Source organism: Malurus melanocephalus, unplaced genomic scaffold (genome assembly GCF_030028575.1).
Source record: "Malurus melanocephalus ecotype Western Australia unplaced genomic scaffold, MMel_1.1 scaffold_141, whole genome shotgun sequence".
NCBI lineage: Eukaryota > Metazoa > Chordata > Aves > Passeriformes > Maluridae > Malurus > Malurus melanocephalus.
In genome coordinates, this window is record NW_026623373.1 from 644,760 (window position 1) to 662,321 (window position 17,562).

At 36.7% G+C, this 17,562-nt stretch overlaps 1 protein-coding gene across 2 annotated transcripts in view; it reads left to right on the forward strand.

Moving 5' to 3' along the window:
* Positions 1-17,562, forward strand: part of MMP16 (matrix metallopeptidase 16) — a 166,225-nt gene that overhangs the window by 73,766 nt on the left and 74,897 nt on the right. For both annotated transcript variants that reach the window (XM_057371105.1, XM_057371106.1), the window contains exons 2-3: positions 8,303-8,451; positions 16,144-16,266. In XM_057371105.1, coding sequence (XP_057227088.1) covers positions 8,303-8,451; positions 16,144-16,266 — 272 coding nt within the window. The remainder of the gene's footprint in view (positions 1-8,302; positions 8,452-16,143; positions 16,267-17,562) is intronic.

Genomic DNA, 17,562 nt, shown 5'->3' on the forward strand with positions numbered 1-17,562 from the left:
AACCTGTTGGGATATATAAAAAKAAAAGTAATCATTACTGTATTTTTGGTCAATACACTGCTGGTTTTGTTTTGGTTTATGTGACGGTATATAATTTATAATTGCACTGTAGAAGGCAGACTTACCAAATAACCAAGATTCCTTACTTCAGTCTTGTAGTAGTATACAGTTTCTGTTTCTGGTGTTGCTGCTACTGCTAATGATTTTACAGCCTATGAGGAGAAATCAGATATTTTAGTGAAGTGAATCCTGGCTTTCAAAGTACAGGATTCCCTTCAATGGCATTCTCAGAGCCTGAAAACATATGTGGTCATTTCCAGCTAATGCCAACCACTTGGAGACTTTGCTGCTTGTAGGATGCCGATTGAGGCAGTGAGGGAGTCCTCATGAATTTATGATGAAAAGCATTGCTTTGATTGTTTAGAATATGTGTGCGAGGGGAGATCAGCCTTTCTCTTGAGAAATCTAAACCGGAAGATACAAAAGTTCAAGCAAGCACTAAGTGTAGGATCTGAGCAGCAAATTCTGTTTCCCTAGTTGTTTTTCAGTTCCCTGCTTGCTTTTTTTTGTAAGAATAAAAAACTCTGCCCTAAAATACTGTGATGCTAAGCATAGTCAAAATTATGCTATCAATATTATTTGGATTAGACCAAAACAATCAGTTTGCAGGTGAGGTATTGCAAAGCTGTAGGGGTTGCATATGCTAATACCAAGGCAATGACAAGGCAGGGTGATCTTCTGCAGTGTTGTGAAAGCCTCATTTGGAACTCTTGCCTTCTTTGATATATCACCAAATGACAATTTCATTTATATAGTGATTGGYATGTTAAAAGCCTTTTCTAAATACTTGCAGTGCTGTGATGAGGAAAGCTGGGAGGCATCATTCATTTTTGCTACCAAAAGGAGAGTGATGATTTTCMAAAAAAATGCCTCGTAGGCCTTTGGTTCAACCAGAACTGCCCTGGCTCCAGGCTCATGGTTTTTGTTACCTTGATGTGGGCAGTGGTGTTCTGGGATCCAGGCATCTGAATGAACTCCATGATTACATATACTGAGCCACAGAGACCCATAAAGGAACATCTAAACCCAGGGAAGARCAAAGATGTTCCAAGTAGGAACACATGAGTAACCTCTCAGAAGAYAGACAGAGAGGGACGGAAAAGGGAAGAAAAGATTTGATTCTCAAAGGGACTTGTGGTTATGGAATCTTGTGGGCAATCTCCATTCCCCACAATATTATCAAAGTAGACAACATTCTTTCTAAATGTATACCRTTGCTTAGCTATCAGGCAAAAAGTTGCCAAGTTGCACCCATATTCATCGCTAGTTTGAAATTCATAAACCAAAGGTGTTATTGAATAGGTATTGTGGAAAGAGAGCTCTGTCCAACACCCTTCCCAGGACCACATCCAGGTGGCTTTTCAGAATGCCCAAGAATGGAGGCCCCACAGCATCTCAGGGCAACCTATTGCCAGTGTTTGACCGCCTTCACAGTGAAAAAGCATTTCCTTAGACTTAAGAAGGAACTTCCTGTGTTTCACTTTGTACCCATAACCTCTGGTCATGTTTCTGGGCGCTGCTGCAAAGAGCCTGACTCCATCTTCCCTGCTCCCTTCTTTCAAATATTTGTGTACATGGATAWGATACCCCTGGAGCCCTCTCTTCTCTAAGCTGCAAAGTCCCAGGTCTCTCTTTTCTTCATAGGAGTGATATTCTAGTCCTTTATTCATCTTCATGGCCTTAGAAGTTTCTCTTTTCTTCTTTTCAGAACCAATCAGGACATATCTAGCCAGTGTATTTAATACAACATTCTTATCCCTGCAGAGCACTTAATATTTTTCTGGAAGCCATAGAAATTCTAGTAAGATGCAGAGACAATGTCCTTTAACAGGACCTGAACGAATATTTACATCTATTAGAACTGTAAGTTTTATTTGTGGAAATATTTCCAGTGGTCTGGGTCTCTGCCAAACTTTGCCAGAGATTTCTATTAGTGATTGAAGAAAATTTCTGTGAGGAGCAAATGAATAAGGTCCACATTCTGAAGTCAGTTATAAATGTGTTGCAGGAAATGACGAAGAGTTTCTTTCCAGACCAGAGGTTTGTGTCACAGTTGTTACACCACTAGCCCACTCCCTGTACAGATGGTAGAAACAGCGAATGAACAATTCAGCTTCTGCATTTGGGGCTGGGGGTGTCTAATCCATGTTCCAGGCATATTTCAGTGGCTGAGGGACAGTTCTACATGCAGACCCCACATCTGCTGCCTACTGGTAGGTTCCCATCTGCCTGGGATCTGTAAATGGCTCTGGCCTGGTGCTCCCAGCAGCTTTTTTACACCTCCCACTTCTGATGCTCTCAAGCTGCATTGGTTTTCCCATATGTAAGTGTGTCATAAAGGAAATTATTTAGAATATTTAAACTAAACTTGAATTACAAATGAGAGGAATTCAGCACACAGTTTTGAAAACACTTTGCCTTTTTACTTTTGCCACTCCTTGGACTCTGAGTTCGATAGAAGTCACAAACAAGGCAGAGTGTCTGGCCTTGGGCTGCAGTCTTCACTCTTGAGCTGCCTCTCACTGGGAACAGGAATACCCTTTAAAAATGTTTAAAATTTCCACACTGCCATACCRTTTCCAAGAAACTGATTTTTTTGGGGCTTCAATGTACTCTGAACATGCAAGCTGTTTTTTTGGTTGTTAAGGATTAGTTATCTCCACTTCAAACCATGGGTACTAAGCTAATCACAACCACTAAACTTCTATTTTATCTATCATAATTCTTATTTTCATTCTGTAGACATTACTGATAGACTAGGTTAGACTCTCCTGAACTATGTGTTCTTGTGTGCTTTTTTTTTGGGAAGTATTTTTCTTACTAGATATATGCCATGCACCATATARCTATTCACATCAGTGTATTCTGTTAAGAGGAGGAGACACCACTGATGAAGAACTGTTGGTACTGGAGACAAGAGAAAGGAAAAACATCAAAAAATTTAATATAATCCTCTGTGTAAACACTATGGTTTATTTCTGGCTGTCTATCAAGTTGTCACTGAAAAGTCAGTATTAGCTGCAATAGGTAGGTCTGTAATTAAAACTCACCATTAGCCATGATTATTTGAACTAAATGAAGAAATAATTTGGTCATATGGATACTAATTCTAGAGCTAGCTTATTTTTCCTTACTATAGTTAAAGCCTTCAATCACTTTTCAAAATTGCATCATCCTGTGGTGATCAGTATAAGTTGGATTCATAAATGTATTCTTTTTGAAAATATAAATCCCCTGAATTACTTAGCAACCTTAAATCATTTTACTTGTACTGTCTTTGGTGGAAGTGTATTAAAAAAACAAAAGTCAAAATATTTTGAAATTATGAGACATCACAGTTTTACTCAGTGCAGGTAGGAATTCTGTTTGCAGACAAAATCTAAAAAAGGGAMAGGAATACATGAATAATAATGATATGCAGCTGCACTACTGAAGATGTTTATGAAATTGTTTTGATCCGTGCTTTATTAGACTGATTTACTAAGACTTCAGGTTCATGGAACATAATTGTACTGGAGCTTATACTGTGTACTGTCATTCAGGAACATTAATAATTTGTTGCTAAGCTGCTTCTATCTTAGAAATCAGTAATATCTCTGAAACTCTGATTATCTTAATAATATTCTTGTTTAATCTTTAATGATGATATATGGGTTTTCTTTGTTCTTAATAAGACTTTGGTGTCAACATGCTGTTTTTAAGATCAGTCTTTCTTCCTAAACTAGCAAAGATCTGAATGATTAAAATCCCTTGGTGTGTTTAATACACTTTAAGTTAGCCCATTCTTTATCCTTTAGAGAAGACACAGCCATGTGAGAAAGTGCTCTGTGTTCCATAGCCAGATGATCCCTCCAGCATAGCAGAAGTAGCAGTTACAAATTAAAATGAATTTTTTTTTTTTCATCAAAAAGCCTAAAACCCTAGATGTCTATGATATCAAAGACATATGAAATCTGGAAGGTGATACAGCTCATGTGCTCACTTTACAGGCTCCATGGATGCCTGCAGAAGTGTCAGGCTCTCAGCAAACTCCTATCATGTCTACAGATTTTATCACCAATGGATTCTTTTTATCATTTTCTTTACAATTAGGAAAAGAGAAGGTGGAATTAGGGTGAAGAAACCTTTCTGGTGGACAAAATGTGCAAATCATGGGTTTAAGTCTTGAACTTCAGTTACTGAATAAAAACACTTTAGGCTAATTTTACTTCTGTTTTTTTTTTTTTGTTTNAATTTATTTTCTTTCCAAAATGAAGTATTTGGGTGTCCATTTGGGTGTTCTTCTGAATTACTCCTAACACTTCAGCTGAACTCCAGTGTTTGCAAATCCCATTTGTCGGGGCTGACAATGGGAACTAACATAGAAATCTTATGCAAGCAGATGCTTAGTAAAGATAGCTTTTAGCTTCAAGTTTTCTGGAGGTTAATGCAGGTAATGAAATATGATTAAGCAAAAGAGGTTTCTTTAGTTCATTTTTAAAACAGTAGAAAGAGTGACTCACATCAGAAAGTTCAAATACATAAAAGGCTGCTTCAGAGGGGAAATGAATAATTGGTTTCCTTYACCTGTCACAGGTAAAATAAAAAATTACAGGCTTAAATTCTAGTAAGAAGGATTAACTCAAGCAAAATTCACAGCAGTGGGATACTAAAGCACTATACTACTGCAGGAAGTGGTGGAACCTCTTGTCTTCCAGCTGTGTTTTTCTGTGATTACATGAGAGGTACCATGGCTTTAATTTTGCAGTAGGACAAGAAAGTCCTGCCCAAAAACTTGACTTGAAGTAGCAGTATTTTATGTTCTTAAATTCTGTAAAGGAATGAAATATATCACTTGTTTGGAGTCTGTGCAAAGGGTCCCTGTTGGCATCCCAGACATTACATGTTAGATGGATCTACTTCACTATTTCTTTGTTCTAAGATTGATGRTTTTCTCAGGATGAGGTTTGCCAAGACACTGTCATTGCTGAAGCATGTTAAGTCAGACTAAGTCTAATTTCAGTAGAGGGGAGTGGAAAATTCTTCTGGGTATTATTTCTTTGATAGCTTGCAGACAGAAAATGTTTTCTTTCATTCTCCTGCTCATACTGTTTCTTTTCTTTGCTGTTTTACCCAACTTATGTATTTTGGACTCTAAGTTAAGCTCCTCCTCTGTAGTTCACAATATTTGGGCAATGCACAATAGAATCTGAGGTGCATATTTTAGATATCTGGCAGTCTGAGCCAAGGTCCTTCAAATTCTTCTGTCCTTCCTGCAGAAAACTGTCGAAGATTTGCTGTCTTTTTTTCTTGTTTCATAATCCTTTCTCGTAAGAACAGGRCACAGAATTTTGTGAAACTAAATGCTACTAGCTCTCAAACATTTACCAGCCTGGAGGTCAATTTGTCTAAATTTTCAAAAAGAAGCTGCTTTCAGAGAGTCATCTGACTTTCCAGTATGCTTGCTGTGTCTTCTAGGCTATTTTGAAGGCTAAGGGAAGACCCAGGWGGTCTGCTTCCTTTCTTCAGTGACAGGGGGTGGCTTTCAGGCATCCTGCATTTGACTTGTAAGACTTTTAGGTAGGGAGAGGCTGTGCTGTCCTCTCCTGCTGTTTCTTAGCCAACTCTCTTTTCCTTTTCTGCCAAGTGTCTCTGCAGTGGCACTCTGCGAGATTCCAGTTTGTTCTCCCTGCTCCACTTTTCTCATGAGCAGTGCTCCCCAAGATACTTTTTCTGTTTCTTTCTTAATAGCTTTTCCAATTCAGAGTTCTGAAAGTTTAACTTCTGGCAAATTTGCTTACTTGTAACCCCATACTTCTGACCCCTTCAGTTATGCCTCACTGAGGATGGTTTTGTGTGGTGATAGGTGACCTCCCAAGCCTACCAAGAAATTTTGTTTGCCCTTAGCACCTGAGAGCTTAAAAAAAAAACAAAAAACAAACAAACAAAAAAAAACCCTGCTCTGTGTCTGCGTACCAAATTCTTGCGTACAAGGTGGCAAGAAGGTGGTATCATTTTTAATAAGTGTGATTTGCTACTCAGAACTATTTTTCTTCCCTCTTTGTTTTGGTATCACTGACTTGAGAAGATGGATATAGAAATAATCCGATTCTTAAATATACTCATTGGTAAYATTAATTCAAAGAGACTCTATGTACTACAGTGAAATCAAYCCACTCTATGTCAAATATATTTATTACTTAGTTCCATGGTCTTGTTTTCACATATTGCATTGCTCTTGCCAACATTCAGGGTCTGTCTCGCCTTTCAGATCTACCTTCCAATAAYGGAAGGAAGAGCAGGCTTGCTCTGCAAAGAGGCACATAAAATAAATTATTTCTGTAGTTACCCACATCTTGCACACATGTAATGCACACAGTTCTCACTTAAAGCTGAAAAGTGCAAGAAGATAAGTGTATGTAAAGTTGGATGTAGGCACTGATTGTTGCAATTTTCTATCTATTAAACAAAATTTTGTTCTTATTCTGAATGGTTCCTGTATAGAGAGAGAGTGTGAAGGTGAAAGGTTTTAGTCTGGGTCTTAATCCTGTCTATACCTTCCTGTTCTGTTGTATCTCCCTGTTGTGTGGAGCTCACAAACATGTTGTGGGTTTGATCCCTGATTGGACTCAGTGATCCTTGTGGGTCCTTTCCAACTCAGAATATTCTGTGACTTTGTGATTCTGTGRTTGTTGAGGTTGTGTGTGAACCACACAGGTAAATACATGTTTAGGTAAACATTGAAATTAGAAATAGATGAACTCATAATCTGAAGGTTTCCACAATTTTTAATGCCAGTTTCATCTTTTACTTACACTGAGCCAATGTTCACCTATAATGCATATTCAGTGTTAGTAAAGTGAACCTTAATAGTGAGTTAATTCATCGTGATCATCTTCACTGTGTTCATAAAAAGGGGGTGCACCACCACCGTGGTTAACCTGTTAGAAAGCTGAAATAGTGGACAGGGCAAGATAAACTAAAAGCTGGAAATAGCTACATCGGTTGGTGTTAGGCTGCATGTAAGCAGTGTTAAAACCCAGAAGTGTTATATGAGGCAGAGAGAGTCCACAAAACACTGTAAGGGTATAGTGGGTGGGTAATATTCATTAATGTAATAATTCAGAATCTGTGAGTGATGTGTGATATGTGATATGTTTGAAAGAGGTGGCTGGATAATTTTTTCTTTTTAAGAAGAGGAGATCAGATTTATGGGGTCACAAATATTTTATTACTGGGGGATTGAAATTGCAGCAATACATTTTAATAGAGTCTTATAGATTGGCAATATATGTAACTTTCATTCTAGTGAATACTTTCAGCCCCTAAATGAAAACACATTTTTAAAGCTGTATCAGTGCCCTCACTTCCTCAAAAGTCTCACACTGTTACCTGTACAGGCTTGATTTTGAGAAGACATAGAAACATTATAACTGCAGCTACTTGTTTATGAAACATTGCTTCAAGAGGACAGCATGTTTCAGAGGGTTTGTCCATGTGTTCTTAGGATAGCGGCTTTAATAATGAAGCTTTTAGTAATTTCAACCCCATGCTTCCACACAAGAGCATAAACAGTTGACATTAAATCCATCTTGATTTAAAAAGGCAGTTCCTCAGATCAGAGTTTTCTCTAAGTGAAGGCAGACTCTGCTSCTTCACTGTCTCCTGGACATCTGCTTTGCCTATAAGTATGTGATGTTGGTATTCTTCTCAGAAAGCTGAATGTCTCCCTACTCTTTCTTTCAAATTCTTCTCGAGACAATAACAATAGAGTGTAAATGTGTGAGAGCTATTGTGGATTTATTATTGTAGATGGTGAATATTATTATGTGCCCTGTGGGCAGTCAATTGTATGTGGCATATATTATAGATTTATATTTTATCTGCTTAAAACACTACTTGAAGTGCCTAGAGCCAGTGTTAGGTGCTTAAGTTGTAACTTCAAATAAATAAATAAATACATTAAATAAATAATTGAAGCAGGCAGTTTCAGATAATAAAGAGAGATGGCTTCTGGGTAGAAAACTCTGTAAGTCTTACAGCAACAGAATCTTTAATAAAGAAGGTGAAATAAAATCCCCAAAGGATTTGTTATCTGCAGATAAAATAAATAAAAAAAAACCCAAACCCCAAACATCCAAACTAACAGGACTTATACTTGGTGAATTAGAAGCTTCATTATGTATGGTATAAAGCTAATTACTAGGGAGCATTTTATTTACCTCTAATTTCTATTTAATAGCCACTGCACTTGTCATTGCAGGTATGGTTACAAAAGTATGGCTACCTTCCACCAACTGACCCCCGAATGTCGGTGTTGCGCTCTGCAGAAACCATGCAATCAGCTATAGCTGCCATGCAGCAGTTCTATGGCATTAATATGACAGGAAAAGTGGACAGGAACACAATTGAGTAAGTAACCAGTACTGAACTGCTCTTGACTTTTCTGTTTCAAAAGGGTAAAAAGCAGGGTAAAATAGAGCTGGGTAAARTAGAGCTGGGAAGAAGCAGGGTAACTGGGGTATCCAAATAGTGTTGCAGCTTCAGAGGGGGAGTTAAATTGTTTTTTTCTCTTTCCTTCCTTTTTATTTTTCTTCATCTTCTGGTATTTCCCTGCAGCAGGTCATCACCTGCCTGACTGCTGTCTGCCTTTGGGCAAGTGATTGTAAACAAGATGTTACAGGATTATCTAGAGAAAGGGCAGAAGGTTATCAGTGTGGAAGGGAAGAAACTTATTTGAAACTGGCAAGAATCCATGAAATGTTTCACAGTTGAAGGAGTCATTATTTGCTAGAAAATCTTTAGTGTAAATTTCTTCATTGTCATTGAAAAAAGAAAAAAATTGGCAGACTCCACTGGCCCATTTATTTAGTGATTTCCAGTATCAAAAGACCAGGTGTGGTCATTTTAACATTCAGTAAAACTGAATTTGTTTTGCATGCCCTTTGTAATTCGGAAGCTGTTTCAGGCTCTCAGTGTCTGATTTTACTGACAAAAGGGACACAAAGAAGCTTTGTAAAACAGAGCTATTAAAGGACACTTTCAAGCTACACTATCCTATGCTAAATTTCAAAAATGTGCCAAAAAATAAAATAATAGGGATTGTTAGCGCACAATTAAGAACATGCATCTCGGATTAAGATAGCAGGACCAGGGCAGTGATCATGCCCCTGTACTTTACATTGATGGGGCCACTCCTCTAGTTCTGTTTTCAGTTTTGGGCCCTTTACTGCAAGAAGGACATTGAGGTGCTGGGGCAGAGAAGGGCAACAGAGATTGGAAAGAGTCTGGAGCACAAGTCCTGTGAGAAGCTGCTGTGGGAATTGTGGTTTTTAGGTTTATAACCTGAAAAAAAAAGGAGGCTCAGGGAGATCTTATCACTCTCTACAACTTCCTGAAAGGAGGTTGAAACCAGGTGGAGGTTGGCTCCTTCTCCCAGTTAATAATTGACAGGACAAGCCTCAAGTTGCACCAAGGGAGGTTGAGATGGATTTTAGGAAATAGTTCTTCACCTAAAGGATTTTCAAGCATTGGAACAGGCTGCCCAGGAAAGTGTAGGAGTGGCACTTAGGGACATGGTTTTGTGGTGGAATTGGCAGTGCCATGATAATGGTTGGATTCAGTTACTGTAGAGGTCTTTTCCAAATTACACTAATATTTGATTGACTGATTTGAAATGTTTGTTGAACTCATTCCCGTTAAATTGTGATAAAGATTATCTTGTGATTTCAGAAAAAGTTACTTTGCTTGAAAAGCAAGCAATAACTAGATAGTGCTGTCACTGCATACCCAACATTTACTTTAGTGAAATATGTTTCTACTGCTCTAAAAGGCTTATTTGGGGCAGGGGGGTGGAAATCCTCCTTCATTTCCCATTTACCACCCCCAACCTGATGTGTCATCTTTTGTTATTCTTTTATGGCAAAGTAGCTGACATGATTGATTTTTCTATCATTTAGTTTAGGGAAGAGACTACACAAAATGCTGGCAGGATTGGAAAAATCATTTTATTCCACTGACATGTACTCTATTGCATTGAAAAGCAATAAAACAAAGCAGATTTTGTGGCTGCCCTCAGGGGAGGTGAGTTGATCACACATCCCTCAGTTTAGGAATTTAAAGGACCTTAGACCATGCAGTGCAATCTCAGTAAATGCTTTGTGAGAGCCATGCTCAAAAGTGCTCTTATGGTCCATTCTTCAGGGTGAAGAGTGTGTGCTCTTCATCCAGCTTCAGTGATTGATCTTTGAGGAGAGAGCGCTGCCACACCCATAACTGGCACCCTTTTAAAGACACATTAGTAGCAGCTTGGTAAGAGACAATGGATTTCACTAAAAGTAGAATTGCCTGTTCACAGCAGCACRGGGAAGACAGAAAGTGGTGACATAAGAGAAAGCAGAGGCCATCTCTTAGTTGTATTTGCTGGAGAATTAGAAAAAACCAAATCAATCCAAAATTTGAATTTCAGTGGGAGGTCATTCATGTTGCTAATATGGCCTTTTGGCTAGCAAGGTTTTCTTCACTTCTGCAATGTAAGAGATGAAGAAATCCATCTATGCAGCAATTCAAAGCATTAATTTTACTAAGTGGTGGATATTGAGTCTTCAAGATCTTTTGATGCATGATTTTCTTCTACACAGAAAAATGCATTACTACGTTACAATTCTTAGATGCATGTAACTCATGCTGCATTAATTCTGCATTTACTTAGATATTTGAAATCACATTAGTYTGAGACAAGTTAGGAATAGAACTGATTCTTAAAGCCTTGTCACACATTGGTGCTGAAAAAACAAAAGAGCAAAAACCTCATTTTTAGCTAAACTCTAGCCTCAAGATACCATCAGTTCACATCACTGAAGGTTCATGGGAGGTATGACTATATAATAAATGGTATTTTTTCAGTTGTTCATTTGTGGCATTATTTTGTAAATTTTTGAAATGATTGTCCCTTTCATTTACACAGGAAGTATATATACTCTCTAGGCCAGAAATATGTGACAGTTTACAATTTGTTTCTCTGGGACTAATATGCTATAATCACYAAGAGTGCTAGTGTTGCAATTAATGAATACAGCAGGACCCTCATAAAAATAYGTTCTCATCTTATGCAGGAGGATTTACCTGCTTCTTTTACATGTCTTGAGAAGAGATTATGATGTGCCTCTTTGTGTTCAGAAGGACAAACAATTAAAAAAGTTATACTAGTAACTTGATAAGAACCAGCTTTGGGGGTATTAACAAAGAAATAATGTCCTGCAGTGGAAACAGCATCACTAGTCTGCTGGGGGGGATTTGCTGCTCTGAAAAAAAAGATAATCCCACAAAGAGTATTTTGGTATGCATAGATATGAACAGTATTCATCTTCTCCCTACTGCTCAGCATTCACTAGTTTTTGCTGTATTTTTTTTTTCTTTCAAGTGTCTTGAAAAGAATAATGCTAACTTATTCCTGGGGATTTAGTAAGAGTGAGTGGTAGAAAGAGATCTCCTCATAATGGTGTAAAAATATGAGGGAGGTTCTGAGTACTAGTACCATTACAATGGCAAACCCAATGAAAATAGTCTGATGTTTGCATGGGGTGTCACAGTATTTTCTATAATATATAAATATAATTTATACATTACCAAATAATGGTTCATGAAAAAGGTCACTTCTGAAACTGGAACCACTATTGGCATTCCTTGTCTTCCACGTCCCTAAACCAAACATGCTGTAGAAAAGTCTAGTTGTTGTCTTTCCCTAAAAGTGCTATACATGTTTCTTCCCCAAATTTGTTATGCAGTTTCAATGAGTACATTACAAACCTCTTGACATACAGATGGAATGGCTGTGTATAGAATGCTCACTAAATCTGTGCAATAACAAAACAGTCATTTTATTCAAATGTCATCCTTTATAAATAAAGGGTAAATGTGTTTAATGCTTAGATGAGCTTCTAACCAAGTTTATGCTCTCTGCTGCTTATATATTAACTGTCAGACACAAATGTAAATTCTGACCTGTTGAAATTGATGCAATGGTTTATTTTCTTAATAAATTAGTAAATGTTTTTGTACAAAAGATTACTTAAGGTCTGTAAATAGCCAATGAGAAGTCTTGCAGAGAAATCATCAGGGCTGAAATACAATATCTTACATAACTCTCTGTTTCCTATCACTTAGCAAGTGTCAGTAAAGTCCTGTAAGAGCAGGCTATAGGCTGAGCAAAGATGCTTGGAAAACACACCTATTTCTCCTCACTAGAAGTTTAAGGGTATAATTCAGTCGTTTTCTTAAACAGATATCTATAGTTTTTCCAGCCACTAAGTTGCAGCTAGTCAAGTTGAACCCTCCCTTTTAGTTTCCTTTTTTGCTATAACTCTACCCAAAATAATCCCCAAACCCCAACAACAAAACCTTAGCAGCAATTTTGATTAGGGATAAAGTAGTTGGGGCATTTAACCAATGGTATGGTTTTTTATGCTTTGATTCTGTGTTAGGGCAAAATTTTTTCCTGAATGCTTAAGAAAAATAAATGACATAAAGAGGTTTTTACGTTTAACTACCAAAGAACAAAGTGTAGTTAGGCAACTGGCTTGAGGCAGAAGAAGTTCAGTTTCATCTCTCTGCTGGAAAAGCACCACAGTTTTGCTGCATATTTTTCTTTCAATCCTTCTCAATTTGCTGTGAATCTAAAATGTTTAAATTTTYCTCACATATATAGCTCCTCAAGATTCAAACTAATGGATTTAGAATAGGAATGTGATATGAYATAGTGTACAGACAGAGAACATTAGTCACAATTAAGGCTCTTTATTGAGTACTTATAAAATATTAATTTTGACAGGTTGCTGCAAGTTCAAAAACAAACTGATAAAGTCATTACCTGTATGCACCTTTCTAAAATATATTTCAAAACATTTCAAAAATATGTCAAAAAACTAAACTGACAAGTAGGCAAGAACTTGGAAGACCTTGATCATATTATGTTAAAAGAATCTCTATTTGGAAGAAAATAGAAATCAATGTTTTATTTCAATTCCCCCAATGGAAGGTCATATTATGTGCTAAGTATCCCAAATGTCATGAGCATTAATGGTTACTACTGACAGAAGTCTTCTTCCCAGTGAGTGTGAGAACAATTAGTGTTGAAAAAGAAATTTAAATAATGAAGAAATAAAAGGAAAATTTATGTGCCTGAAGTTATTAACATTTTGCCTTATTCCTGTGTTAGAAAATACCGAGCTCCCATACTAGTCACGCTCAAATTTGTTTAAAATTCTACAGCTAAACTTAGCTCAGCTAAGATCTAGGTGATGGATTTGGTGGTGTTCCAACTCTTCAGCTGTGAATTTCATCTTTCCTTAAATTTTACATGAACATAATTTCTGAAAGCAACTGAACGACTCCGTGAAATGACTTCCATTTGATTTATATTTGGGTTTATATTGTGTGAACTACAGTCCCAGACCTCATGTAAGAACYGTAAGAACATTAGTGGTCTGGACAGCATGACAACTTGGAACATCCCCTGCCTGTCCAAACCAATAAGGGTACAAGCATAATGTCCTTGATAGGTACACACTACTTCAAAATCAATGCAAGAACAAATTGTGAYGGCTTGAATTTCATAACATGTTATTTTGGGCTATGTTTTGTTTTGTCGGAAAAGGGTTGTCAGTAGTTCTAGTAATATAATACAATGTTGACTTTTGAATCCATGTTGCCTACTGTTCTTGACTTTTGGTTTTAATTTTAAAGTATGAAAAATTTTACATTAACAGTATCTTCTGTAAAATTATTGAATCTTTTGACTTGAAAGATTATTTCAATAGCTTTGAAGATTAATTTTTAAATTCAGAACTTAGAATGTTTACTCTCATCTGCCCCTAGCTTGCCAATGAGCAAAACCTGTTTGTTATTAAAATGGGTCTCCATCAGTTAAGCTAAATAATGTAAACTTTYTAGAGAGGGGGAAGGCCTAATTCAATGACTTTGAAGTCACTGCTCTTGAAATGATACAACTATAAGTGATTAATGATATATTTTATACAATATCTTTGTACARTATTTCTAACAAGATATAAAAGTTATTTGGTTTTGCTTTATTCCTTGCTTCTTGCTCTTGATGTAGTTCTCACCTTAAGGTGAGAACACTGATCTTTTGTTATGTTTATATCTTTTTCTCCAATGTGTGTGTGTGTGCAGTTTCAACAGCATAATTTATATATACCCTGCCATTAAAATTCTGCATACTGATCTAACATGCACTGTGAAAAAGTATTACTGACAATGTGTATAAAAATTTTTGAAAGTCTGAGCCAATTTTAATCTCATGAAGTGTGAGTGCATCATTTTACTAAGAAGAATATAATTGCCCTTTGGTTTGTATCAGAGGTCTACTTCTTTCCTTTATTTTCTTTTGCTATTAGATCAAATTAATTTTTTYGATATTTTAGCCCAAAAATCCTTAAAGTCTGCTTAGTTGAATTGTTATTTCATTTCAAAAACCAAAGGAACCTGAAGTAAAGTTGCAGGGYTTTTCAGCAAATACTAGTGGGGTGAGGTTTTTTTAGATTTTTGTGGTATGCAAAGGGAAAGGAGATTGTTTCCCTTGCACATGAGCTCTTTTATGTGCCATAAATAAGTATTCTGATCAGAAATTGGAACAAACCATTCTATGTTTCTTCTTTGAAACAGATTAACTGTGCACTTGAAGAAACATAGAATGGTTTGTTCCAATTTCTGATCAGAAATAAGTATTCTGATCAGAAATTGGAACAAACCATTCTATGTTTCTTCTTTGAAACAGATTAACTGTGCACTTGAAGTCTTCAGTTAAGGCAGTTGAATTCATGAGTTCTGGGTTCCTCACTTGTACACTCAATAGATTTGTCTCCCATCAGAGGTTTTGCAGGCACTTYTAGAGCTCTTATCAGTGCAAGTGGGTGCAGTGCCATCTTGGTACTACCAAGAAAATTTTGTGCTTTCCCACAGGCTGGTGAGATTAACACCTACTTGTGCCTTTGAAAAACAGTTTGCTATAATCCCTAGCTACAGCATATATGAAGTGTTACAAGTCTAGCTGTACTCTTAAACCTCTTCACACACATGAAAATAAGTGAGGCTGATGGTTGACTGTCTGCTTTTTTTGGAATTTTTTATTACTTGCGCGTGCTTTAAAGGGAATCTACTTCTTGAGATGACATTTCAAATTACTTTTCTGTCATCCAATCACACATATAGACAGCTGCTGTGTGTACATTTATTTATAAAACAATGCCAGTATAATGGGCAAAAATTCATCCATGCAAACCTGTATATAGGGGATGAGTATCTTCTGGTAAATGCCATTGGAAAACTATAGCTTTTACATAAGYAATTGTTTGGCATGATAGAAATACAGTCCAGTGAACTGGAAAAAGTAACAGAGGAGATTGAGCTGGAAAAAGTTACAGAGGAGATTTGTCTKTTACTTATGCAGTAAAAGACTTCAGTCTTTCTCTCTTCCTGATGGTAAATTGTCCTGCAGCCATTCAACTCATGTAAAATAATAACTTGAGCTGAGTTTTGTTCGAACTAAATTGTGCCTTTCACTACAAACAAGAAACAGTTCGAGGATATTGCTGTGGAAATTATGCTTTTGAATTAGATGTCATCTTAATTAGAATAGATTTCAAATGCTGACAAATTTAAAGTTTTTGAAATATTGAAAAACATTGAAATATTGAAGAGCACTGTAGAAATGCAGAACTTCTCTGGGAAGTGTGGTGGTGTGGGAGTGGTCATATTTCTTGYATGTGATTTAGCCTTTTTCAGCTTGATTTTGTGCATAGCATTAAATATTCTTAAGCATAATTCCTGAATTAAATATCTCCATTAGAAGCTTACAGTTGCAATGAGATGCTTCTCATTGTGGGGAAAAAGAGTAAGATAGAAGAAGTTGATAGTATCAAGAAGTCAGCAATTTCAGTATCTTGRATTAAAAGAACCAAAACAGTCTGGTTTTGTTATTACTTTATATGYTATATAAAATTATATATACAGCCAATTAGATGTTGGATGCGCTGGTTATGATTTTTCTTTCATTTWGCTTTAACTATGTGGTGCTGTTTCTTGCAGCTGGATGAAGAAACCTCGATGTGGTGTGCCTGACCAAACAAGAGGCAGCTCCAAATTTAACATTCGTCGGAAACGCTACGCGTTAACAGGACAGAAATGGCAGCACAAACATATCACTTACAGGTACTAAAGATTCATATAGGTATTCATATAGGTATTCATTCATATAGGTATAAAAATCTCACTAATAGTGATGATTTTTAATTTAGAGGAAATATAAATCTTTTTCAGTATTTTGAGAAGTTCATTATTAATGTACGATATGAAAGTGCTAGTGTGGATACCTCTTACAAGTATGTGTGTGCTACATATGAACTAAGTTGTTTTCTTGGATTAAAAATTGTATTTAGTAGCTGATAAATTCTCCCAAGCTTRCAGCATCAATTTAACACCCAGTATGTCCTTAAGGTTGCCTTTCAACTTTCTTGGCAGCTTCTCATGGAATAATGCTCTCCAGCTAGGAGTGCTGTAATGAAACTCATTCTCTAATTTAAATGTGTAAAACAGGTTATTGAGAGGAGTCAGTCTCTGCAAAATGCAGGTGCCTATGGGCCTGTTTTAAGTACAAATTAATTTGATTATAATTTGATGAGTCGCTGACCCCACCATTTCCTGCCTGGCTGATGATGGGCAGAGGGATGTGTGCAGGGCAGTACATCTGTAAAACTCCTGAGTCTGGCATGTTCTTAKCACAGTGTGCCTGCTGTTCAAACTGAGGCCTTGCAGGGAAAGTTAGATGAAAAACTTTGAAGATGTACTCCCTAGAGCTCTGTCAACCAGAGAAAGTGTCATGTATATAATATAAAATCCATAATTTGTCAGCAAGCCAAGCATTGCAATACAGACTGTTGGAAAATTCCCACAGCCTTCTCATGGATTCTTGTGATATCAAACAGGGGTAAGTTCTGAGGGATAAAATAGTTTATTAATTTATTGACTAGTGCCATTATTCATGAACCCATACCAGTAGTGAATTTTAAAAATTCATAAACTCTAATGGTCATAGAGACTGGTCTTCATACCCTGGTGAAGAGTGTTTCATTAGTAGTTCTGTGTCACTACTGAATTGGAGAATTATGACTGAATTGGAGAATTCTAGTTTAAGACTGCATTCTGATGTAACATCAAGGAATAAGAACTGACTGCCTTGAAGTTGATATGTTGCATTGGCTGGATTCCTCTATTGTTAATGTAAATGTAATTTATAGTTGGTTAGAATAAGAATGCCCACCTACAGGACTTTACATTTACTTTAATTTTGGAATTTAAATGCAGTATGTGGACATTTAGGAAATTTTGGAATTTAAATGCAGTATGTGGACATTTAGGAGGCATGCATGTTCATCTACTAATATGTGTGGTTTTCTACCACTCTCATTTGTACAGAGTCTGATTCCCTATTTCATTACAGAATTTTTT